Consider the following 16,672-nt stretch of genomic DNA (forward strand, 5'->3'; position numbering starts at 1 on the left):
TATTCAGTAGGTGGGCAATGTGTGTGTGTGTGTGTGTGTGTGTGTGTGTGTGTATCACCTAGCAGCACTGTCCAAAAATATCTGAGCCATGTGTGTAATTTAAAATCTTCTCATAGCCACATTTTTTAAAGTAACAAGAAATAAGTTTTAATAATATATTAATTTTAACAATATATTTTTTAACAAAAATATCCAAAACATTATTATTTCAACCTATGGCACAAGCTGTATTTCAAGTACTCAATAGCCCTGAGCGACTAGTGGCTACCATATTGGACAACACAGATCTAAAGCAGTGCTCCTCAAACCATTTTACGTTCAGATACACAAAAAAATGATAATATTTGCATAGCCCACTGGAACAAATAAATAAGACTGCTCATAGCCAACAACAACTTCCCAGGGACTCAGGTTGCCTTGGTCCTGCTCAATTACCCAGAGTGCTGAGGGCATCCGTAAATCTCACTCTACATAACCATCCTGTCAGATACAATAGTTGGGACGCTCTGGTCTACAGCAGTGCTTCCCAACCTTTTCAAGTGATAGACCCATTGACCACCCTCACATGAGAGTGGTTGTACTTTTATAAACAGCTCATTTAATTAATAGATAGCAGATAGATAGACAATAGATAGATGATAGATCAGATATGTATGTTTTACATATATATTTTTATATACATGCTACTTATAGAGAGTTATATTATTAAAATAATAGGGTTTTTTTTTTTGCTTTTCACTGTTGCTTTACATTTTGTCAGTGTGGGAGTAGCCCTTCCACCACCAATAAACAAGAACTGAAGCAGGTCCTATAACTTGTCCCTTCAGTTTAAGGGAATGATTCTCAGCAGGGAGCACTTTTTCTCCCTCTCACCCCAGAAGACATTTAGCAATGTCTGGAGACATTTTTGATTGTCACAACTGAGGAGAGGATGCTACTGACATATTGTGGGTGGAGGCCAGGGAGACTAATCAACATCCTTATCCTGTACAGAACAACTCCCTGCAAAAAAGAATTGTCTGGCCTAGAATATCAATAGTGCTAAGATTGAGAACCTTACTTTGAAGTAATATAAGATATGGTCTTTTAAGTGGCAAGTACTGTCTCAACTCAGTATTTAATAGTGTATAACCCCATGTGATAATCACAATTTTGAACTTAATTTAAAATTAAAACTCCACTCTACACTTAGCTAGGAGGAGGGCAGGATGTCTTCCTCTTCTTTTCCTTAGCCTAACACTTCACCCCAACTCCCCATTTTGCTAACACAAGTTTATAACTACTTTGTGGTCAAAGCTAGAGGAAGGAGGTTGCAAAAATGTCCTTATTTGACCAGTTATAAGAAAGCTTCTCACACTCTAGGCCTGGCAAAATTTTTAAAGCATACACTCTCCCTTAGGCACTTTTGCGGGTTCCTTGGAGACCCCACTGGGAAAATTTGACTTCAGATCCTCTAGTTCAGGCAATTTATTTTCTTCCAGCTGCAGCTCCCTCCTAAGTCTCTCTCTTTTTTCTCCTGAGTTCCTCAGGAGAGGATAGAATGACTCAAGTAAAGCTCCCCTACAACTGTAACTTAGTAGAATGTTTTGCACCCAATAGCTACTTAAAAAATTTTAGTTGATTAAAACCATTCTACTTTAAATGACTACGTGAGCTCCTGATATTTATGTTTTCCTTCCCCTTCCATTCTTTCACCAATACTCCAATACATTAGAATACCAGATAAAAATCCTATGAGACTGGTCCCATGTCCAAACTGGACCTTGGACAAATTACTTAGCTTGACTCTTTCACTTAGCTTCTTCATCTCTAAAATGGATGAATTAGTTTATATACTTCAAAAGGTCATTTGAGATTTGATTCAACAAATATTGACTAAACACTTACTAATGCTAAACAGTGTTTGAGGTATTAGGGACACATTAGTGAACAATATTTGTAAAAGTAGATAAAAATCCCTGCCTACATGTAGCTTACATTGCAGTAGAATTAGGTTAAATCATGTTAGGTGCTTAGGAGAATATCAAGCATAAATTACGGTGTCAATACATTTTAGTCATATTATTATTAACCCAACTGAATGATTGGCTTATTCTAAAATATGATTTGAGAGGAAAAGAACCTCTATGTTCCTACTTAAGTGCCCCAAATCCTCACATGACGTCAGTGATTAGGTTAAGACAGTAAAGGGCCCACTTACGATCTGTATCTCAGGTCATAGAGATAATAAATTCCTATCATTTCAGGAATTATTAATGATAAGAATCATTGTTAACAAGTTCGTTAATAAAGTCATTAATAATAAGATACCTTGAATGTATTTAGACTCCATGCTTAATGAAGGTACAGACCTTAAGTGTTACGTTCATCATTGAATTCACATGGGATGTGAATCATCAGTAGACATTCAGCAAATATTTGCATGGGATGTGATCATCAGTAGACATTCAGCAAATATTTGCTTAGGAAATGAATTTGACGCACACCTAACTTTGAAGATAACAGTGAGGCTAGGAAACTGAGGATGGGGGACTGATGAAGACATGGCAAAAGTTTGAGGCAATATGTGTTACAGAATTTCACTTAGTGGTAATTTCACACAAATAAGAAGAGTAAGAAATATCTGCTTTCTGAAAAAGAAATCACTTTGGGTTAACTTGATAAAGAAAATTGACAAAATTATTTGGGCAAGCAGGATCTTTGAAAATGCCTACATTTCCTACAGGCAGTATATAATCACAATTAATTGAAATTAACCAGAGCTTTTTTATCTCTAAGTTAGATGAACTTTTCTACAATTTTGTGTATGGATACAGTTAGGTGGAATTATACAGATAAAGATTATTGTGGTAAATATGAGGAAATGAATGTGAAAATAAATTGTGAAAATATGGAGCTAACCACATTCTCATTACACATGCATGTTGCAACAGAGCTAATATTTTCATATGGGCAAATTTTTACTCCTATGCCCTGTCTAAACAGAAGGGCCTGAGCTATTAATTCAGGTAGTTGTCCCATAACTACTGTTTTCTATTCATATTTGCATAAAGTAATAATCATAAAGGAAAAATTTACTGAAAGCCTCTGACTTTTTTTTTAATCTCCAGTGTTCAGACTGCATCATAGTGCTTCTGATACAAGCGACAAAAACCGAGTTAAAAGCAGATTAAAGAAGTTTATTACCCGAAGACCTTCCCTGAAAACTCTGCAAGAAAAAGGACTTATTAAAGGTATAGAACATTTTATACTTTTACTGTAACAGTGATAAGTAAATGTGCCTCTGTGTCCATAGTTATTCAGCTCTAAAGGAGGATTAAGATATTCTAGTCTTTTTAGGTTGCTTATTAAATGTTCTGCTCTATAACAGAGGAAAAAATAGTTGTCCAGAAAACTAATCCTGAGAAAATAAAGGTTGTATCAGAGGATCATTGTTAAAAAACACCTAGTTTTGCCCTCAGAGGATCTGGGCTCTGGACCAGGAGCCGAGAAGAAATATCCTAGTGGCCCATCAGAATGATCCCATGTCCCCACGTGCCTGGACAATCCTAGTTATATCTATTGTCCCAGAATACTTAGTAACAACAGCCCTTTTCATTCTCAGATGAGTCCTGATTTGTATAATAAGTTATCTAATCATGTAGTCATAGTCTGAAGTAAGTGCGAGGAAGAAAGTGCTGGGAAGAAAGTCCAAGATAAACTAGTGTCATGAAAATTTACAGAGTTGAGAGCTGGAGAACCTAGAACTCAATCTAAACTGAAATAAGCAGGTACTTTTGCAAATATATCTAAAGTATATAAAATATCCTAGACCAGCCCAGCCACCAGAATAAAAAAACACTCTGGCAAGAGACTGTAATTGGAATTCAGACCTTGGTTCTACCACTCACTAATATGGACATTGAACAAGTTATGATCTCTGAGCCTCAGATACCTCTTCTGTTAAATGGGTATACTTATACCCACCACTGAGAGGACCACTAAAACAAATAAATGAGATAATCCATTTAAAGGATTTAACAGAGTTTCTGGAACATAAATATTCAAGAAATGTCCTCTGCTATTATTAATGCTATTATTATTCATTACTGTTGTTATTACCGGTAGTGTACCAGATAGATGAAAGGATGGATGGACAGATAAAACCAGTGATGTAGATTTCTATAACTGGAAATCATCTCTTAGATCACACAGGCAAATATATTATTTTCCTAAGAAGAAAACATATGCATCAAGTCCATTATTCTCTCTGGTTTTCAAATTTTCTAACTGATGCATATGTTTTGAAAGTTAAATACAAGAAAGAATTTGAAAAGAATTTGGGCTAAAATAAAGTCCTAAAATAAACTTTGAGAACAAAGTTGAAAGACTGATCCTTATAGAAATCAAAAAGTGATTTAATATGCAATTATTTCTCAGGAACAGGACAAAGCAGGTAATATTTTCAGCACTACTTAGAATGAGAATTATTTCAATAGTTTAGACTGTTTGACCTATCAATTTCAGTCCATTTTAAAAGAGGTGAACATATCACAAAAATCATCTAGCATTCTGAACCAATTGTGAATGGTGAAATTTTATGCAGCATGAATGTACCTATCACTAATAGAATGGAAAATTCTTAGAATGTAAGCATTTGGAAGTAGATCTAGAACGTGCTTTAAATCAGTCTTTTTTTTTTTTTTTTTTTTTTTTATTTATTTATTTTTGGCTGTGTTGGGTCTTTGTTGCCGCGCGCGGGCTTTCTTTAGTTGTGGTGAGCGGGGGCTACTCTTCGTTGTGGTGCGCAGGCTTCTCATTGTCGTGGCTTCTCTTGTTGTGGAGCACGGGCTCTAGACATGCAGGCTTCAGTAGTTGTGGCACGTGGGCTCAGTAGTTGTGGCACGTGGGCTCAGTAGTTGTGGCTTGCGGGCGCTAGAGCTCAGGCTCAGTAGTTGTGGCGCACGGGCTTAGTTGCTCCGCGGCATGTGGGAATCTTCCCAGGCCAGAGCTCGAACCTGTGTCCCTTGCATTGGCAGGCGGATTCTTAACCACTGTGCCACCAGGGAAGCCCTAAATCAGTCTTAGCTCAGACTTTTACTCTCTGAAGTGTCCTTTTCAGTGGACAGCATTTGGTCCTCTACAGATCCAACTTCGTATAGTAATACAGTAGTACCTTCAATTCTGCCTTCGAATTTATCCCCTAGATTAAAATTTTCTTAGAAAGGATTCAGTAGCATGTTACCTGCCATCCTGACAAAATATAAAACCAGATAAGTAGCCCAAACCATCCCAATCTGACATAAAGTCCAAATTTTTCATGACTGTGGCAAAATAAAAGGGGTTTTAATTCAGTGGCACAGTCTGGCCCCAGTCAAAATGCTAAAGAATTAATAACCATAGTGCTCTAGAATTGGTCTCAGAAAGCAGCAGAGAAACCGGATGCCTGATGCAGTTTTCATACTGATGTAATGGAACCACCAAACACACTCCAATGATACATTTCCTATCTTAGAGCTCCATTACATTTTCACCATAGCTGACCAATGAGTCAGTATTCATTAGTGGGGCTATGGAAAATCCATGTGAAATTCCAATTTGATAAGCTTCCATTGTTGTCTTCAGTGGAATTTTCTTCCAAATACAGTTCAAGTTATGCAAATATAGTCACTTCTTGGGCTTGTTTCAGTTTTAACTGTGAATTTTTTGTAAGGCTTCTTCTGAGACTTTTTTTTAACCGAGTAGAAAGGATTAAACCAATTTTTAAAAAACGCAGGCCTAGTCAAATTTAGTACTTTTAAGTCCATTTTCTTAGCACATCTAAGGCAAAGACTTAGAAAAAACCAATGAAATCAGTGTTTCTGATTGGTTATGAAAACTCACATAACATAAATTAGTGATTAACAGTTAAATATTTAATTTCTCCAAGTAAAATGACTTAACTCTTTCAAGAGAAGAATTCTTTAGAAAGAGGGATAATGCCTTTAAATTTATTCTGCAGTGCATTTGCCCAAAGAATATATATCAAATTCTTTAAACTGTCTAATTTTCCACATGTGGAATAAAGGCCTCCATTACCAAGGTTTGGGAAAGCTGTACGTGGTAGTTTGCATCTTATGAGTGTGCTTCCTGATACCTGGGGGGGGGCTTGACAAGGCCACAGACACTTTTCAAAGTGTTTACTCTTTTATATAGTGTTCCCAGCAGACTGAGAGGCCTGAGTTTTGAATTCAGCCAGCCTTTATTGAGCCCTCACTGTGGGGCAGGAAAGGCTGTGTTTTATGGACTTGAAATGCCCAGCAGAACTATATTCACAAAGTACTTTATGTGAAAAGAAAACTGTCCCAGTATCACACAGCTAAGCTCAGTCACAAAGCCTTTCTTCGAAACCTGTTTTTCGGACTCACGGAGACCTAGCCGATATGTGATTTCTTTGGCTAGGTTTTAGATCCGGAAACAGTCTCTTGATGGGGCTGCATTTTCTGATTTCTTTAATATGACTAATGAGAAGCGTACATTGTGATGCCAAAAAGGGGCCAGCAGATAATTCTGAATGATCACCCAGTGGAAGGAAATCGTAATAGCTCAGGTGGGCGTTGCAATCATTGTGCCCTTGCAGCGGTAGCTTCTGAAAAGCTTTCAGTTTCTCCAAGTGCTTTCACATTTGCCAAGGGAATGGCAAGAGCTTTTTAAAAGTATGAGTTTATTACATTGAGCCTGTCATAGAAAACAAAACTCCAATCAGTATAATGTGTAAATTATAGGGAAGAGGGTACATTTTAGGGTGGTAGGTGTGCTTATACATGTCCTCTGCTTGCTTTTGGAGCTGAGGTAATAGCTCTTTAGCGTCAACCAAACTACCTTATGTAATCTTTCAAATGGCAGCATTGACATCCAAGAACAGAAAACACTTGGCAGTGCAATTTTTAGAAAAGATAACAATTGGTTGGTTTTTTAGGAGCAACTAGTGTTTCCTTATATCAAAATGATAGAGTTTAGAAAGTACTGTATATTTAGAAAGTGGTTTCTTTCATCTTTGTATGGACAAAACCATACTGGATGATATTAGTAGAAATTGAGAGTAATGCTGCACTACTTGTATTTTTTACTCAGTATATTATAAAGGAAACAACCAGTCTGAGGATGAAATAGTATGCCTCCAGGATTTATGATGAAAAGCAGTGTTTTTCTGCCTTACCCCAGTTCTCCTTCTTGCAGGGCACCGTTTGGAATGGTTTCTGTTTGCAGTTCTTCTGGTGGCTGCCTCCATATCTTATGTTATTGTTATTTGGGGTGTAGATTTTTGTCAATATCTTTCTTATCTGTAATGTTTTAATATCTTTATTTATAAAGCTTAGACATGACCTCAGATTTACTTTACAATGAATCTGACTTAATTAAACTAGACTTCATCTACCTGGCCCTCTCTTCCCCAAATACTCAAATATAGCTGGTCTTGCTGTTACTATTGGCTTCCTCTGAAACATCCAACATACTTGAACCTCTATTTATTGTTCTATTAACCATAGAAAATTGAGACTTAATGCATCCATTGGCAAGATGAGAAGCATAGTGTCCTTTTCCCCTTTCATCTCCTCTGCCTTTGCTATTGAGTCTTCTACATTTTGAAATTTTATATTATTTCACTGGTTTCTGTAATTATGACTTATTTATAGGTTGACTCTAAAAGCGGAAAACCAAAAAAACAGCATTCGTATGATTATGATTAGGTAAGGCTGCTTACTGCAGCACCAAGTATTAGACTTCCTTCCCTTTTCTTACAACATCATGACCCTGTGACTCTCAAAGAGGAATGCCCCTTGATCCTAGCGAAAAAGATTCTCCTTTCTTTTACATTTGAAGGTTATATTAGTAAGTTTATGTTGTTTCACAACCACAATCAAGTCTTCTATTTCCCCGCCCCCTGCATATTTTGAATCTAAATGTGAAAAAAACAGTCAGTCATGAGCATTTACTTCATATTTATCATGTAAATATTATGGAATTTTTCCCCAGGTAATTTGCCAGATCGGATTAACTTATCCATGGGTCCAATGCTATGCCATATCGGCCACACATATTATAATGTTCTTATTTTTAAAGCTTATGCTTCATCATTTGCTTATAATCATGCTATTGTTTAATTTGATATATTTTTGGATTGTGAATTTCTTGTACAGATGTTTTTTCCCCAAGAGTTTTATTTTTTATTGCTTTCTGAGCCTTTACATCCTCAAAGGCTTTCATCCTCTCAATTAAACATTCTATATACTTTAGTCTGTGACTCCCTGGTTTTTACCCCAGAATGTTTTCTGAAGTCCTTCCGTCATCCTGCTTCATTTGTATTGGTTGCTTTCCAGGCTTCACCTTTATCACCCTGTGATTTCCTTTCACTGATCTTCTGAGTTGTATTCACTGTCTTTGAATCACATGTCTTTTCTTGCTTGCTTTAATTTCTTCTATTTCTATGTAACTCCAGTAATTCATTTAGGAAACATGAGACCTTGACTGTCTAAAAATATCTTCAGGATGCAGGCACACTTAATCAATAGTTTAGTTGGGCATAAAATCCCATTGCCTCTAGAATACAGAGTTGCAGCTTCCATTCTTACTCTTGTTACTTTGAATTTTTTTTCTTTCAGAATCATTGAGGGTTTTTTTTGTTTTTTGTTTTTTGGTTTTTGTTTGTCTTTGAGATTCTGCAATCGAGATAATGTATATTGGCAGAATTTTAAAAATTTATTCTGCTTGGCACTCAACTTGAAGAACTGTGACTCTTTGACTCCGGAATTTTTTCTCTTTATTATTATGTTAATAAGTTTCTCCCATCAGTTTTCTCTGTTTCCTCTTTTGTGATCTTTATGATGTGAGTATTAGATCATCAGGATTGATTTTTCTCATGTTCTGAAAGAATTCTCAGTTTGATCCCCTCTTTTTTTAAAAATTTTTATTTATTTATTTATTTATTTTTGGCTGTGTTGGGTCTTTGTTGCTGCGTGCGGGCTTCTCATTGCGGTGGCTTCTCTTGTTGCGGAGCACTGGCTCTAGGTGCGCGGGCTTCAGTAGTTGTGGCACATGGGCTCAGTAGTTGTGGCTCACGGGCTCTAGAGCACAGGCTCAGTAGTTGTGGCACACAGGCTTAGTTGCTCCATGGCATGTGGAATCTTCCCGGACCAGGGCTCGAACCCATGTCCCCTGCATTGGCAGGAGGATTCTTAACCTTTGCACCACCAGGGAAGCCTCCCCCTCCACCTTTATATTAATTTATTTTTACTTAAGCAATTATATTTTCAATTTTCTAGATATCTTTCTTATTCTCTGTTCTTTCTTGCATACCTCACTCTCTCACATGCTATGAGGGCAAAAATTTTGTTTGACCATGCTATTCCCATTCCCAATAGTGAGGATGGCACTTAGCACTCGATAAACATTAATTAATTGAATAAGTGAGAAAACAGAAAATAGATTATATTTTTTTCTAACTTATCTAAGGATATAAATTAAAATTTGTTGTTTTGGACTTCTAGTTTTTTTTATTTTAAAATTTTCTCTACTTTGAATCATCAATTTCATCTGGTTCCTTTCGTTCATATATTTTTCTCATTCTACTTCCATCACATTAGTGACTTGACTCAAATATCTGGTGGGCCGTGGTTGTCCATTCTTATTTCAGAATGAGGCTCCAAAAAGATAAGCGGGAACTCTGCATACATGGGTAGAGATAGCTTGTCAATGATATGTTTTTGCTGTAGGGTGACTGTAGGGACTACCACACCTGTCTCAAATATCAAATATTTCCATTGGATGCAGTATGCCTTATATACTCTTGATAAACTGAATCAGTCTTTATAGAATTTTTTGTGGTGATAGAAAATTTTCAACTCTATTTTACAATTAAGAAAATTGAATTTATTTGAAAGTAGAGCAGCTTTAGAATGTGACTAAGCTAAGTTTAAAGGTAGATCCTGTCATTTACCAGCTATATAATTTAATATTTGGTTATCAACTTTTTGATATACAAAATTTACATCATAAAAGTTAAATGAAACGATATATGTAAAGAGTCTCACACAGTGCCCAGCTTATCTTAACCATTCAGCAACTCCCTCCCTCCCTTCCTTCCTTCTGTCTTTGCTTCCTTGTTTTCATCTTTCTTTCTTTCCTTTCTTTCCTGCTTCTTTCTTTTCTTACTTATGTTTATGGAGGAAATCATGGCCAAGATGACCCTAGGAAACCATTCTCCCAAGTATTCTTTTAATGTATGAGAAATCAATCCAGACAAGCGTCAAGGAAAGGCAGCAGTAACTCACTTACTTCAAGGAAAGTATAAAGATCATTCGCAGCTGGCTCATATTTATCTTTTTTGGTAATTTTTATCATGGTGCTCTTTATACACAAATGGGCATGAGCTCATTTTCTTTCCTATCTACACCCATTTACATGGTGTCATCTAATTGCTAGAATGTTTAATAATTACCCATACAACTAATTATTTATGGTTTTTGTCATATGAGAAAATAATGTCTTTTAAATCACAGTACTTTTGCAAAAGATGTCAACCATATTGAGAAGTAAAGAAAGCTTTGCTATCCAAGTTTCAGATACAAGTTATCAGCCCTAAAGGTTCAACAGTTATGTTTATGAATAGCAAAATCGTTAAGAGGAAAGTATTTTTTAAATAATTTGTTAGAACTAATGTATGACAAAGTAACCTACCTGTCACATCATTAATTTAAGCAAAATATATATGCGCAACACTGCAATATACCTTTGAGTAGAGATATGCTCCAACTTGCCACTTGATCAGTGTTAGTCTAAGAATAATTATATTTGAATTTATATACTGGGGCATGGGTCTATCATTGCTTGGGCCTGAAATACTCTCACAACTTCCACAATATGCATTAATGTGCTTAAAAATATCTTGTAAATCTTCTTTTCTTTAAACTTCTTTATGGTTCATAATTGAACTGTGATCCTTACGTGTGAGCTGTGTCATGATTTAATATTAGCCAAAATTAATAGCCAACCTTAAGCTGCTTTATCTTGGCCTATAAGCTTCCTGGTTCCTCTGCATTTAGAGTTCCCAGGCAATTTCTGTTATTTAAAGGCTCTTGGGAGCTAATGTGTTGGTAACAGAGTACCACATAGCTAGCTTTTGTTCAATAATAAAATACAGGTCACCATGAAAGGTGGCAAATGTTGAGAAAAAAGTGCACCTGGGTAGCAGGTTAAGCCCATGTCTTTTAAAAGCCTGTTATCCAGGGAGGAAATGATCCTGATATTATGAGATATTAAAATCAAAATAACTTCAGAGCAACAGGAGAAAAATGAGGTCCAGAAATGGGAGTGAATTAGGTAAGCGGGAAAAGAATGAGCCAGAATAATAAATTGGTTTCCCTGAGGTTCAAGAACTTATTTTCTTATGGAGGGAGACCTTTTCACACAGGATTAGTTAGAATATATTATTTGAGATGGTGACTTATATATACTTGATTTTTAGTACCTACAAAATGGTTTTACCAGTAATTTCCTGGTATAACCTACTATATTTTGTATATTTGCAAATAATAATGTTTTCTATTATTGTTATTTTTTCTTCCTTTAAATTATATTACTTTCCCTTTGAGTAAAGGTCTCAAGATCTTTGTCTTTTTTTAGGTAAAAGAAAGTTCCAGATAATATCAGGCTTTAGCCCTAAAGCTGACTGGATTCCTGGTAACAGGCATGCTAAATGCTGAGAATATAAAATGAATAAGACCCAGTTGATTTGAAACCAGCATATTGGCATTTTGTTGTTAGCCAATGGCCTCTAAAACCCATCTTAATTCTTGCCCTGGCAGTAGATGCTGGTTTTATTCATTCCATGGACTATCTATCATTAAAAGATTGCCCAGAGTTTTGGCATGCCCTCCGGGGTTAGTCTAATCCTAGTGCCAGTTCAAAATATGGTCTTTAAGCCTTCCAGTTTAAGGACTGACAAGTTTCCTTAAAATAAGAAGAAATCAGCATGAGCGCCAGTAAGGAAACAGTAACAGGTAGAGACAGGTTTTGTTTCATAATAAACTATGTTTTAAACATGCTCTAACTCAAATTGTGTGTGTGTGTGTGGGGGTGTGTGTGTGGGGGTGTGTGTGTATAGACTGTATAAAAGCTAGGAAACCTCCCCCCCCATCCCTGACATTGCACCAGCCCAAGTTTATATGCTCTCTGAAGCATATCCTCAACTAGTTGCAGATGACCAAAAGTCAGGCCAATGTGATATTTCCTTCCTGTGCCAGGAGGCTGCTGCACTGCCCTCTGGAGAGGTGGTCTATGACCCGTTCAATCCTCTAATCACATCCTAAATCTTTCCTCCGTGAAACCACCTGAAGAGAAGAAAAAGATGCAGGGCTCTCCTCAGTGTTCATAAGAATCCCCTTTTTAAAGGTTAGCATTTATTATTGATACCCTGCTGTTTTCCAGCAGGTGTTCTCGTACCACATAGTTCCCTCATGACTCCTAAACCCAGCTCACAGACAGTGAGTGGAAGATTCTTCAGCTTAATTCTTTGTTAGCTTTTCAGGGCCTCGGTAGACTATACGAACTGTATCCAAAGCCAGTGCTGGCGCTTCACTTTCTCCTTTGTAGTTTTTATAATTCTACTGCTTGTACAAAGTACTAGCCGTTGATTTCTTTTTGTGGTGAGGTGGATAATTGAGGGAGCAGAAAACAGAATTTCTTCCTGACCTGCAGGCTGATAATTTGGACAAATGTGTGAATAAATGCTTCATATGTAGTGAGATGAATTGAATTTTTCATAGTGCTTGGGAAAGGAGGTATTCATGGTATGATTGGGATTTGAGAGTCCACATTATATGTATGTTGAATGTGTCTCTAAAGATGGTACATATCAGAGCTCTCCCAACCTGCATCTCCTCATCAGGGTCCACATTCAGCAGATGTGTGGACTGCTGCAAGCACAGGAAATATTAATATCAACAATTCATTGTGACATATCCTAAAATTAAGAGAGTGTTCTTTTATAATATTTCCTTTAGCATCACTGACAGTCTGGCCTACAAATCTTCCCCCTCAAATTCATGTCTATTATAAATCAGCAATATTCCACAAATTCCCAACATAAAGAAAAAAAGAACTGTATCATTTTATTTGGGGGAGGGGCAAATTTTGTTCAGTATAAAAATATCTCTTTTGACTTGTGACCCTATCTGATTAGAGACATTGAAATTTGACCAGCCTCTGTAAAATTTAGTCATCAGAAAAATAACTTTGTGTGGCAAAAGTGCTATTCTAGCATATTCTATTTTCCTCTGTGGGAAAGAGGCAAGAGGCCGTATCAGAATTTGGATAATCATAATTGGTGGACTGTCAGTGTTAGTCAAATTGCAATAAGGAGAGGTATATCTCCCAACTTTCCTTTGAAATTGACTATGTTGCTCTAAGTGTGTTTTATCAAAGCATTTTCTGGGGCAACAGATCTGAAAACATAAACTTTATGTAGCATTGTTCCTCCTTAGATATTTCTCTTTAATATGTCCTTTCTTTTTGAAGATAAAATAAAAGTCCATAAAAGAGTTCTGGGAATAGGCAGCTTATATGTCATAAACACCCTTCACTCCCCCTCACGCAAGGCCCCCAGAGCTCCTGAAATTTGGAAATAATTTGATTGAAGTGATGACTGCCTTGATCTTGTTTGAATACTCCTCCTTCTTCATTGTCTTTTCTCTATGGGAGGCAGCAATCCTGTCATAGAGTCATTCCTGGGAGAGAAAGAGGTATTTCAAGCAACCGTATTTTCCAAACACAAAATTGAGACACATGGCCTGACAGTGACATAATATTTGAAGTGGAGACTGTGCTCAAAGATCCAGAACATATGGTTGAAAGAGTGTTCTTATAAAAAGCAACTATTAAGACACTTTCTAGATTCTTGTTCACAAAAGGCACATTCCTCCATCCCTTTTATTCTCATGTAAAAATATTACCCAAACATGGGAAGACTGACCAGTTTTCCCTCAAACATGTTGCCTTGGCGGTGCAAGAACCACCCTGTTGACTAGAAAGTTAAAGGCACAGCCGTCAAGGAAGCAATGCAAACCAGACTGCCAAACATATCATGAATATATTGCTCTTCTTAAAAATGCTAGTTGGTTTTTCATACTGGAGTATTGACTAACTGTCTGTGTTTGATGAATGGTTTACCAGCCTGATGTCGACTTATGGTTAGAGCTTAACTTGTTAGTTCTGCTTTTGCAGCCAATTCAGAATAACTACAGATGCCTTGAGATATTAAAATTGACTGCTCAAATGGACTCAGTGTGGGAGTTTCATTGGTTTTAAATTGATAACAGCTGAAAGAGTGAGTGATTAAAGTGTACATGGGCATAGGACACAGCTCTTTCACAGGAACTCTTGTGAACAAACTCCCTTAGTGTGGGAATTTTTTCTGTCTTTTTATATCATAGTTATGTCTAAGCAATCTTGGGTTAAATTTTAAAATTGCACAGGAATATTCAGAAGCTTACAGGAGAAATAATTCCTGAGAAACTGAGATAAATTTTGATGAAGTGGGTTTCTAGTCTGTAGGGAACATTTAAAGTTAAGCAGCATTCCATAAGGTGGTAATTGTGTCTATTTCCCAGGCATTGGAGTTAGATAAGCTGTACAGGAAGCATAAACTGTCATAGTAGAAGGGTTGAAATGTTGTGTACATCTCTTTCTTCAACTCGCAAAAACCGAAGCACCAAAGTGCCTTATCACAGATAAGTCCAACAAAGCCTCTTCTTTGCTGTCTTATTCTCCTGGGAACAGTTATTATTATTTTCATTATTTAAAAAGATGATCTGAACACTTTCTTCTCACACAGGAAAAAAAAAAAACACAAAAGAGAAATAAGAAAACTTTTCTCCCCCTCCTCAAATCAACAACACTTATATAATAAAAAAAATTCTATGAAAATGTACTTTCACAATTTATAGTAGCTTAGGGAAAAAGCCTAGTAAAGAAAAGAATACAGAGAAATTTAAAGAAGTTTATAAGAAAGGAATATCTGTTTATACATGTCTTCATCAACTTAGATTTTTCCGAGAGTTCAGTGCATTTACTATCAAATATTGTAACCTAACTCCATTCTATTTTCAATTGTCTCTAGTATTTTTTACCTTTGATAGTCTGTTTAAAAATGTTCAAAGCACTTTGTATAGCTAACTGATAGAGAACATCAATCTATAATAATAAAGTTGGGGTTTATTGAAGAAATATAAAGCCAAATATCATGTACCCATTTCACCTATACATTTTAAAAAGAAAAACTAAAACACTGTGCCCAGCTAGCATACCCTAAATATGTAACAATGTCAAGTGTTAATTAAAATTAGTGGAATAAGAAATTTAGATATATTTGACAATAATGTCAGGGGATACTGATACATATGTTCAGACATGTAAGATAATCAAATTATAAAGGAGACTATAATTTTAAAGCAAAATAAGTCGTGTATATTTGGCCAATATTTATAAGAAAATTTGTTATATATTTACTGCTGAAGTTTTGCCCCAAATTATAACCTAAACTTGCCTAACTTGATGCCTTCCTGAGATGCATACAGCCATTGAATCATGCTTTGTGTTGTGATGGATAACTCGTACAGATAGTCATCTAAGAGGTTGTTACAAGGTTTGACATTTTCATAAGATTTAATTCCCTTAGAAATGTTAAGAGCAAAGGAGAGAAATTTTCATTCTCTTTCAGCAGTTGTTGAGCTCCAATTTTTTAATGATTTTCTTATCTACCCATATTAGACAGGAGGGAGATTTTAGAGGAGATGTCATCCAAGTTAAACACATGTGAGGGTCATTAACTTGAATATATCACTCCTAACTTATCCCTTTGAACTTGGAACTCAGACTCATAGAAGGAAAAGAAATGATGCAGGCGGAAGAGGACTGGCCTCAGTTAACCTCACAACGGAGGAATCTATCATGCACTAGAGGCTGAGAAGTAAGAAAGCAGATGGTCTGAATATAATGTCTTGAGGATATCTTTGTATCTTGATATTCCAAATAATCTAAATTTCAGAAAAGCCATTATTCACCCAGGCTCCCTCATCATTTGCACCACTTCATACATTCCTTCTCTGAACAGTGAAATACTGTATTTACATCTTTTGTGACTCTACATTTCAAATGCACTGGAGCCCTGAGCATGTTACAATTTTTCCATCTTAAAAAGAGTAATTAGCATAGGAGAACATTCAATATTATGTAAAGAATTTGACAGGACCTCACTTAATGTTTTTTAGAAACAATTAACATGTCAAAAGAGGGATTGAGAGCCCTTTTTGGTTATAAATCTGTTTACATAATTACCAGTTGAAGAAGTCAAACATTTTAGGGGGAAAAAAAGCAAGGTTAGATCCTCTCTTCATCAAAGGCAGTATTCCCAATGATGTCAGATGTCTCAAATTCTCTAGCATAAGGTTTTTTTATTCATGTACACACTTGTATGCATACCTCTTTAATCAGAAAGATCACATGTTTATAGTATGAATGAATAATATTGAAGAAAAGTAATATTGGCTAGAAATAAACTGTCCATCACACAGGAGGAGAGACAATTACATCTGTGTGTGAGGTTATGTTCAACTCAAGATGCTGCAGTAATATGGAGAAAGTATTTCAAGAGTGGCTA

At 36.1% G+C, this 16,672-nt stretch overlaps 1 protein-coding gene across 1 annotated transcript in view; it reads left to right on the forward strand.

The window, feature by feature from the left end:
• ARHGAP15 (Rho GTPase activating protein 15) overlaps positions 1-16,672 on the forward strand; it is a 593,253-nt gene that overhangs the window by 337,595 nt on the left and 238,986 nt on the right. The window contains exon 8 of the mRNA XM_061199772.1: positions 3,111-3,233. Coding sequence (XP_061055755.1) covers positions 3,111-3,233 — 123 coding nt within the window. The remainder of the gene's footprint in view (positions 1-3,110; positions 3,234-16,672) is intronic.

This window comes from Eubalaena glacialis, chromosome 1 (assembly GCF_028564815.1).
Source record: "Eubalaena glacialis isolate mEubGla1 chromosome 1, mEubGla1.1.hap2.+ XY, whole genome shotgun sequence".
NCBI classification, from domain to species: Eukaryota; Metazoa; Chordata; class Mammalia; order Artiodactyla; family Balaenidae; genus Eubalaena; species Eubalaena glacialis.